The sequence below is a fragment of the Tenrec ecaudatus genome, chromosome 10 (assembly GCF_050624435.1).
Source record: "Tenrec ecaudatus isolate mTenEca1 chromosome 10, mTenEca1.hap1, whole genome shotgun sequence".
Lineage (NCBI taxonomy): Eukaryota > Metazoa > Chordata > Mammalia > Afrosoricida > Tenrecidae > Tenrec > Tenrec ecaudatus.
This window is the reverse complement of record NC_134539.1, coordinates 155455353-155464646: the sequence shown is the minus strand read 5'-3', so window position 1 is coordinate 155464646 and position 9294 is coordinate 155455353. Positions and strand designations below refer to the sequence as shown.

Here is a 9294-nt window from a genome sequence, read left to right as displayed (position 1 = left end):
GGTCACTGCCCTGAGGGGTGCTACATCAGGTGGCAGCCGGCGAGGGCCCCAGGGGAGGCAGAGTCTGGATCTGAGGCTGGCAGGTAGCCCTGCCTGGTTCGTCTGGTGTGGGGGCCAGAGAATGCTCGAGTGCCAGCCTGTCCTCAGCAGGGAGGCCCTCGGCTGACTTCCCAGGCAGATGTGAGCTGAGTTGTTCTGTGTAGTGCTTTCTGTTGTTTCTCCTGGTGGGAGTTAAATAGGGCACCTGCTTCCCAGTCTGCCGCCCACACACCTGTTGCTCTGTGGTGTGGCGTGGTTGCCGTCCCAGTGCACCTGTCTTCCCACTCTCTCCCTGGCTTCCTGATGCACCCTCCCCCCACAGCCTCCCTTTACCTCAGTTGGCTGTTCCTCCCCAGTGCAATGGCTATGAGCTGTCCATCATGTGGCTGAGGATTATGGGTTATTAAGGCCTGGTGAGAAACAGCCTTGGGAAAGAGTCTCTAGAAGGCAATAGGTGTATGCTGAGGGGTCTCGGGTGGGCTCACTCCAGGTGTCCCAGCAGCTCCACCTGATGTGTTGTTGGCCTATGGAAAGGGCAGAGGACAAATAGGCTCTGCAGTGTGCTCTAGGTGGAGAGGCCAGTGACAGGTGGGCACAAACACTCGCTAGTCCCCGTAGTTGGGAAGGCTGAGCCAGCCTGGGCTGTGATCATGTCCCAGGGACGCAGGCCAGGCGGGTACAGGAATGTGTCCTGGCAGCAGACAGCAAGTCACCCCAGAACACCAATATTTGAACAGCCGGGGGGGGGGGGGGCGGGGCACTGTGGCAGCATCCAAAAGAGACTTCATTGCTCAGCAAGGACTGGTCTGTCCACCTCCATCATCTGATGCGCCTGCTCAGAGGGCTGCAGGTGGGACAACTCAGAAGCCCTGGGCAGCCCCATAGGAAAATCCCCAGGTGGAAGAGTCAGCCACTGCACCTCCCTGGGGAGCTGCTGCCCTTAAACTCCCATGAGTCACTCACACACTTTCAACCACCCCAAAGCCTTCACAGAAACAAGCCAGGGGCCCTGCTGGAGCCCTCGGTGGGCGTGCCCTCCATTCTGTGGGGTGGCTGACTCAGAGGTGTGGCGGGGGGGTGGCTCTTTCTTTGGTGGCTGAAGGTCGGAGCCCAGGAAGGCAGGGCTGGTCTCCCTACTCTGACGGGGCTGGCTACGTAGTGGGAATGCAGCGCAGTCCAGGACGAGCCTCGGGCCTCAGTGCCTCGTGTGTTTTGAGACAGGGAGCCCTGGGCCCGCCCAGCTTGAACAAACAAACACTTTTCAGGACATTTTTATTGATTTATCACACTGTCTGCGTCAGGAAGAGCTGCCTATGAGTGGGAACACTGGGCACCAGCTGCCTGACATACGTCACTGGGGTGGCAGAAGGACTCAATGAGCAAGCCTCGTGATGCCAGGCTGTAAGACCTCTCAGGGCCGTGCCCTGGGGGCACTGGTGCCCACTCCTGGGTGAGCTGGGGCATGCAGGTCATAGAGAAACATGGCCACTTTGCCCTGTGCCCACAGAATGTTTTCCTGGGACCTCATGCAGGTGGTGGGCTTTGCTTGGCTCCCCCCAGCCCGACCCCGGGGCCCACAGAGAAAGGTGCTCACTCCCCACCAGGGGTGCCAGCCTGCCGCTCAGGACCCCCTTCTGCACTCGTGGGTCTGTACGATCATGCACAGCAGCAGGATAGAGACTTTTGGATGGACACCCATGGGGGAAGGGGGTGAGAAGATGAGGACTGACGGACACAAGTGGGCAGCAAGCCCATAGCCTGTGCAGATGCTGTCTGGCCAAGCGAGAGCCAGGGTGCTCTGACCACAGCTAAGACAGATCCCCTCTGGGGCTTGAGTCTCAGATGAGTTTTAAAAGGATACTGGAATTCTTCGTCCACTCACAGGGACCCTGCACGCATCCACACCCAGCTTCTCGGCCTCGAGGGACAGCAGGCCACAGCTACATGGGCGCCGTCAGGCGGCCTCAGGCCAGCCCACCCCACGAGGAAAGAAGAGACGAGAAAGAGCAGGGCAGGGCAGTTGGTACAGGCCTGTGGGCTGTCCTCCAGCCACACCAGCCACTCAGAAAAGCCATTCAGTCCAGTCACCCAGCTGCAGGGCCCCAGAGAGCTGGGGGAGTCACAGCAGGCAGAGGCTGGGCGGAGTCATTCCAGGGCGGCCAGCTGCTCGATGGCAGAGCGTACCTTCTTGGCACTTTCTTCAAACTCCTTCTGCTTGTTGCTGGTCTCCTTCGCCTGGAAAGGGAAGCAGGCAGATGACGCCTAGCTCGAGCCACTGGCCCACCTTGCGCAGGCTGCCAGCCTGGGGCAGCCCCAACTTGGGGGGAGGAGAGGGGGAGGGCGCAATCAATTCCCTTCCCAGATGACCGGCACACGATGGGCCCTACAGCGCACTTCCTGTGTGCCCAGGAGCCCTGGTGGTGCAGTGTGATGGGCTAACCATAAGGTCAGCAGTTCGAAACCAGCAGCTGCTCCGCTCCTTAGGAGAAGGACGAGGCTTCTACACCCATGACGACTGTGTGATCCCACTCCAGGGGGATGCAGGTAAATGGACACACTGGATGGCGTAAGCCATAGCAAAAATTAATAAGTATTAATAATAATATATCATAATAAGGGTTCCTGGGGGTTAGGGTGGGAGAGGGAGGTGATAATGGGGAGCTGATATCAAAGAGTTCAGGAAGAAAATGTTTCGAAACGTCATGTTGGCAGCAATTGTACAATTATGCTTGATCTAATTGAATAATGGATTGTGATTATAGTATCTGTAAGATCTCCCAATAAAACAATTTAAAATAATAGTAATAAATGGTCATTGTTCTAAAAAACCAGAGTCGTTCTTGGAGACCCTGAGGGGCAGCTCTACCCTGCCCTTGAGGGTGCTGTGGGCCAGCACCAACTCCATGGCAGTGAGCGTGAGCGTGGCCTTCAGCTTTCCTGCGTCAGGCCCAACACCGCCCCATCGCACCACCAGGTCAACTGAGGCCCGGGCTGCACTGCCCCTGGGACGCCTGCAGGAGCCTGGAACTCTGCTCCCACGGGCAGTGAGTGAGAGAGACAGACAAGACAGACATATTGGGCAACCACGGGCAGTGTCCACAAACAGAAACAGCTCTAGCCAGCTCCAGTCCCTCCCAACTTCTGTGCTCCACAGCCTGCTGCCCCCTCCCGCCCTGCTGCTCTGAGGCCCAGAGCTGGGTTCTCGACCCACTAGACCACCCTGAACCTCCCCAGGTCAGGCCGAAGCAGACAGCTCCTCCAGCTCCGGGTGCACAAGCACCCCTCCCCCTCCAGAACGGCTGTAAGGGAACAACCACAGCAGGGCTTTCACCCAAAGAGATGCATTCGCCCTCAGGCCAGGAGGCAGGGGGCGTTTTCTCTGTTGGCTCACAGTTTGGGAGGCAGCTCCTCGTCTCCTTTTGGCATCTCTGGGCCCAGCATGCCTAGGAGACCTGGGTGTGTCCTGGCACCAACCTTCCCCTGGGCCTGGGAGGTTCCCAGAGCAGGGGCCCGGGGTCCAAAAGGCTCACTGTGCCACTCCTGGGAGCAGGTCCCCGATCTCGCCTGCTTCACTTCCCTGTTGTCTCTTGTAAGAGATCCCGTTCCAAAGCTCCTCCCACCTCCGGCCAGGGCTGATCACCTCAGACCACAGCATGGGGGAGATGACGTCACAACACCACCACCACACAAGGAGTCAAGCTGCACACACACCAGTGTGCACATGACTGCCCAGTTGACACATCTGTCCTTCCAGAGGGCAGGAATGGCAGAAGGTGGCCCTGGGCACAAAGCAGTCACGAGAACACCATGTGGACTCGTAATGACCCCTGTGGGATTCCGAGCCTGTGACCCTTGACGGGAGTCGAAAGCCCAGCCTTGCTCCCACGGAGCTGCTAGGGGTTTCAAACGGCCAAGCAGGTGGATGGCAGCCCACTGAATAACCGCTGCACCCCCAGGCTCTCCTGACCATCACTACGCAGCACAGAGGCATGTCAGGGCTCGGGTACAAAGGGCCGGTCCTCGGGGCCACCCGTGTCCAGATACGTACAATTTTGTTCTTGGCTCGTTCTTTGTCCAATTTCAAGAATTCGCTCAGGGTCAACTCTTCAAACTGCTTCTTGACAGAAAGGAAGGCGCAGCCAGACGAGTGCTTTTTATGTTCCTCTCTACAGAAGCGAGACGAGAGGGGCTGTCAACGGTCGGGGCAAAGGGAGAAGCAGCTGTCTGCTTGGGGCTGCCCAGACCGCACCCCAGCCTCCCGCCCGGAGTCTCGTGCCATGCACCCGGCGGGCGCGGCTTCAAGAACCAGGCGGGGAGTCAGGGACACGTGGAGCCCCCCCCCGCATGGGGTCCCGCACCACATTGCCTCACATCTCCCATGTCTTTCTGCCTGATGTGTTTTCGCTGAAGTCCCTCAACGAAGAGAAGGGAAAGGATCCGGCTGCGAAAGCCCAAGCTGCTCCCCATCAAAACCTGTTAGTGTGGAATTCCTCCCCACTCCTCAGGGAGCTGGTGGGTGAAGGGCATTGTGGCCTCAGAACCAGGCTCGTCCCGAGAGCCTGCCTGCCTCACAAGGAGCCCTAGGGCTGCCAACGACAAGGTCAGCGGTTCACACCCACTCACAGATGCTCGGGAGCAAAAGAAGGCTGTCAACTCTCTAAAGAGCCATGGTTCCGGGAGACCCAGTGCAGGGGTCGAGAGCAACGCTAGGGCAGTGGGTTGGGTTGGGTGTCCTGTCCTCCGAGGTGTCCTCCTCTTGTCTGATTCCTGACTAGCTGCCAAGCCTGTTGTCATGAGAGTCTTGGAACACACAGGTCACCTCGCCCAGCCCAGAAGAAAAGAACAGCCAGTCCTAACGGCCAAGCTGACCGCAACTCAGAGGTTCCCTCCCAAGAGCGGAGCCTCCCCACGCCAGCCCCGCCACAACTGGACCCCAACAGCAAATGCACTTTGGGGGAAACAGCATCACCCTCGGGGCAGGAAGGTGAGTGAGCTGGCTGAGTCCCTGGAGGAAACAGTGAACTGTGGAGACAATCGAAGCTGGCAGGAAGAAAGGGGCATGTGTGTAAGTTGCACTCTGGAAAGGCAGGTGGTGGCAGTCTCTGAACACACACACAGACATGTTTTTTCCATTGCGCTGGGGAATCTTGACAAAACCAAACCAAACTCACTGCCATTGTCATGTTGGTGCTGACTCACAGCCACGCTGTAGGACAGGGCAGAGCGGCCCTGTGGGCTCCAACACTAACTCTTCACAGGAGTAGACAGGCTCCTTTCTCCCGAAGAGTGGCTGGGGGTTTTGAACTATGGACCTTGCAGTTTGCAGCCCAACAGGTAACCACTGTGCCACCAGGGCTCCTGGGGAGGAGGCAGGCCTGGCCTGTCACTTCCCAGAGGGCAAAGCTGATGGTGTCGGCAGGGCCGCCACGATGCCAAGCACACATCACCGCAAGAGCAGCTGGTTTGGTGGGTGGAGGTTTAACTTCTGTCCGTTCTCCTTCCCTAGGTCAGAGCACCTGGCTCCGTTCACTAGTTCTGACATGAACTGTCTGCCTTGTGCTTAGAATGGAGGCCCCAGGAGGGCAGAACCACAGCCCGCTCTCTGTGTCTGACAAATGAGGTTGAATGATTCAGCACGATTGACATTTCAGTCCTCTTGCCCCACTTCAAGATTAATGTAATCTGATCAGAGCCCACAGGAGCAAACAAAGGAAAAGAGTGGAACACATCCTGGCCCACCAATCCCTGAGGACCATATTCCTGCTCAGAGCAGCCAAAGCACGGAGAGGACATAGGGCCCGCCCGCCCCACTACAAGATTCAACATCCCTCACTGACCCAAAGTGCTACGGAGGACAACACTGGAGACACAGTGCAGGAATTGCACGTGAGATGACCCCACCACACTGAGGAGAAACCCTAAGGGTGTGCGACAGAACAGAAAGGGGAACTGAGCAACGAAGTCCTAAGGGAATACCAAAAATAGACTTTGGGGCCAGGGCTTGGCACCCCATCAGACTTGACCAGAAAACACTCCTAAAAGGTCAAAAAACAGACCTTGAACTATTTACAGACTTTTCTTTTTGTGTCATTAGTTTTTTGTTGTTGTTGTTTTCTTTTGTTGCTTTGTTTTGTTCTGTCTAGTTTTTGTACGTACTATTATCTCTGCAGGTCTATCTATAGGTGGGATAAACAATTTGGAGAAAACAAGGGGACTCACGGTTCTGGGTAACATGGGAGGGGGAGGCAGGGAAAAGGAAGTGGTGTTAACAACCCCAGGCACAAGGGAACAAGGGATCCAAAATAAATGGTGAGGAGGGTGTAGGAGGTCTGATAGGGCTTGATCAAGGGCAATGTAACCGAGGAATTACTGAAACCAAATGAAGGCTGAGCATGATAGTGGGACAAGAGGAAAGTAAAAGGAAATAGAGGAAAGAACTAGGAGGCAAAGGGCATTTATAGAGGTCTAAATACAGGCACATACATATGTAAATATATTTATATATGAGGATGGGGAAAGAGCTCTATGTGCATATATTTATAGATTTCGTGTTAAGGGAGCAGATGGACATTGGGCCTCTACTCAAGTACTACCTCAATGCAAGAATACTTTGTTCTATTAAACTGGCATTCCATGATGCTCACCTTCCCAACACAATTGCTGAAGACAAAGCAGGTACATAAGCAAATGTGGTGAAGAGAGCTGAGCTGATGGTGGCCGGCTATCAAAAGATATAGCATCTGGGTCTTAAAGGCTTAAAGATAAACAAGAGGCCATCTAGCTGAGAAGCAACAAAGCCCACATGGAAGAAGCACACCAGCCTGTGTGATCACGAAGTGTTGATGGGATCAGGAATCAAAGAACAAAAAAATGCTATCATTGTGAATGAGGAGGAGTGGAGAGTGGAGACCCAAAGCCCATCTGTAGGCAATTGGACATCCCCTTACAGAAGGGTCGTGGGGAGGAAACAAGCCAGTCAGGGTGCAGTATAGTACCAATGAAACATACAACTTTCCTCTAGTTAATGCTTCTTCCCCGCCCACTAACATGACCCCAATTCTACCTTACAAATCCAGCTAGACCAGAGGATGTACACTGGTACGGAGAGGAGCTGGAAACACAGGGAATCCAGGACAGATAAACCTCTAAGGTCCAATAATGAGAGTAGCGATACCAGGAGGGGAAGGGGGAGGTGGGGGAGAAACAGGGAACCAATCACAATGATCTACATATAACCCCCTGCCTGGGAGACGGACAACAGAAAAGTGGGTGAAGAGATGGTCAGTGTTAAGACATGAAAAAGTAATAATTTATAAATTATCAAGGGTTCGTGTGGGAGGGAGGAAAGGGGAAAAAATGAGGAGCTGATACCAAGGGTTCAAGTAGAAAGAAAATGTTTCGAGAATGATGATGACAACAAAGATACAAATGTTTGACACAATGGATGCATGTATGGATTGTGGTAAGAGCTGTCCCCAATAAAATGATTTTAAAAAGAAAGGATTAATTTGAGGCCCTGTCATAAAAGTCGAGGACTCTGACACAGGGTCCTGGGGGGCTGGGTGGGTCAGAAGGCCCAGGCCTCCGGGCCTGGGTCTGCAAGCCTACTGGGGTCTAGGGGCTCCACAGATGCGGTTAAAATCATGGGATTTCCCCACAGCTTCTCGGAGGTCCACCGAAGCAGTCTCCCGGCAAATTCCAGCTAGGAGGCAAGGTCCTTCACCAAGAATTAGCTCAGTTCAAAGCCCAGCTCAAGAGGGGGCTTCCCAGGGCGGCCGGAAACGGGCGGGGACAGAAGGTCCGGAGAAACTTACATGGGGTCATCGTCCGGCTCCCAGCCTTCCAGCTCCTTGAAGCAGAAGAAGCACTGGGCCAGGTCGGGCTCATTCTCCGTAGGGCAGTGGATGAAGCCAGCCTCGGCCATCTGCGGGGCAGGGCGGGTGAGAAGGCGAGGTGGCCTGGCCCTACCCTCCCCTCCGCTCCGCCCAGAGGGGTGGTTCCAGAGGCTGGGGTCCAGGGCAGGGCTGGGGTCGGGTGGGTTTCGAAGGGGTCTGGGGGCTCCCCCGGGGCCTTGGTGACGCAGTGAGTCGAAGGCCCAGGCGGGCCCGAGGGGGTCTAGGGGTTCCGCAGGAGCTTGGTGGCCCTGGATGGGTCAGAAGGCCCAGGGCGGGGCGGGGGCGGGGCGGGGTACGGACGGAGGTGCAGGTTGGGGCAGGCTCACCCGCTCCGGGGTACAGGAGCAGCCTTCTAAGAAAGGCCAGTTCTTGAACGTCGAGATGCGGTGATCCTTGAGATACAGCTGCCAGGCCGGGGGCAACTTAGGGGCGCTCATGCCGCCGCCCAACGAACCCGCGATTCAAACGCGGCGGTGGAGGCGCGCCGAGGGGCACGCCGGGAACACCCCGCCCTTTGCGCGGACTCAGCCCGCGGCCTCCTGGGAACGCGAGGCTGGGCGGCGCGGGGCCTGCTGGGAATTGTAGTCCTCTGACTAGGCGTCTGCTAGGGCAGTGGTTCTCAACCTGTGGGTCGCGACCCCTTTGGGCACTGAACGACCCTTTCACAGGGGTGGCACAATTCATAACAGTAGCAAATTTACAGTGATGAAGTAGCAACGAAAATAATGTTATGGTTGAGGGGTCACCACAACATAAAAGGTGGCGGCATTGGTTAAGGACCACTGTGCGAGGCAGTCAGTCCTAGCAGTCAGAATCAAGTGCTTTCAAAGAGGGAATGACCAGAGGAGCTGAACATGGGCTGGCCGCCACTAATGGACTCAAGGTATGGCCCCTGCTAAGCACAGAGTTGTGCTGTTTATTGCCAATGACTATGGCAACTTTATTTTTTTCAAATCATTTTATTGGGGGCTTGGTCAACTCTTATCACAATCCATCGATCCATTGTGTCAAGCACATCTGTACATTTGTTGCCATCATCATTCTCAAAACATTTTCTTTTTTACTGGAGCCCTTGGCATCAGCTCCTCATTTTCCCCCTCTCCCCCACACCCTCCCTCCCTCATGAACCCTTGATAATTGTTTAAGTTATTACTTTTTCATGTCTTACACTGACCAATGTCTCTTCACCCACTTTTCTGTTGTCAGTCCCCCTAGGAGGGGGTTATATGTAGATCATTGTGATTGGTTCCCCCTTTCTCCCCCACCTTTCCCTTAACTTCCTGGTCCTTAGAGGTTTATCTGTCCTGGATTCCCTGTATTTCCAGATCTTATCTGTACCAGTGTACATCCAGTCTAGCCG

At 55.4% G+C, this 9294-nt stretch overlaps 1 protein-coding gene across 1 annotated transcript; it reads right to left on the bottom strand.

The window, feature by feature from the left end:
* Positions 1 to 1286: 1286 nt before the first annotated feature.
* On the bottom strand, positions 1287 to 8439 carry BIRC5 (baculoviral IAP repeat containing 5). The gene is made up of 4 exons (XM_075562294.1): positions 8261 to 8439; positions 7854 to 7963; positions 4088 to 4205; positions 1287 to 2274 (listed from the first exon to the last, which is right to left on the bottom strand). Exons 1-4 carry the CDS (start codon positions 8369 to 8371, stop codon positions 2185 to 2187), a joined length of 429 nt encoding a protein of 142 aa, XP_075418409.1. The 5' UTR covers positions 8372 to 8439; the 3' UTR covers positions 1287 to 2184.
* Positions 8440 to 9294: the final 855 nt, after the last annotated feature.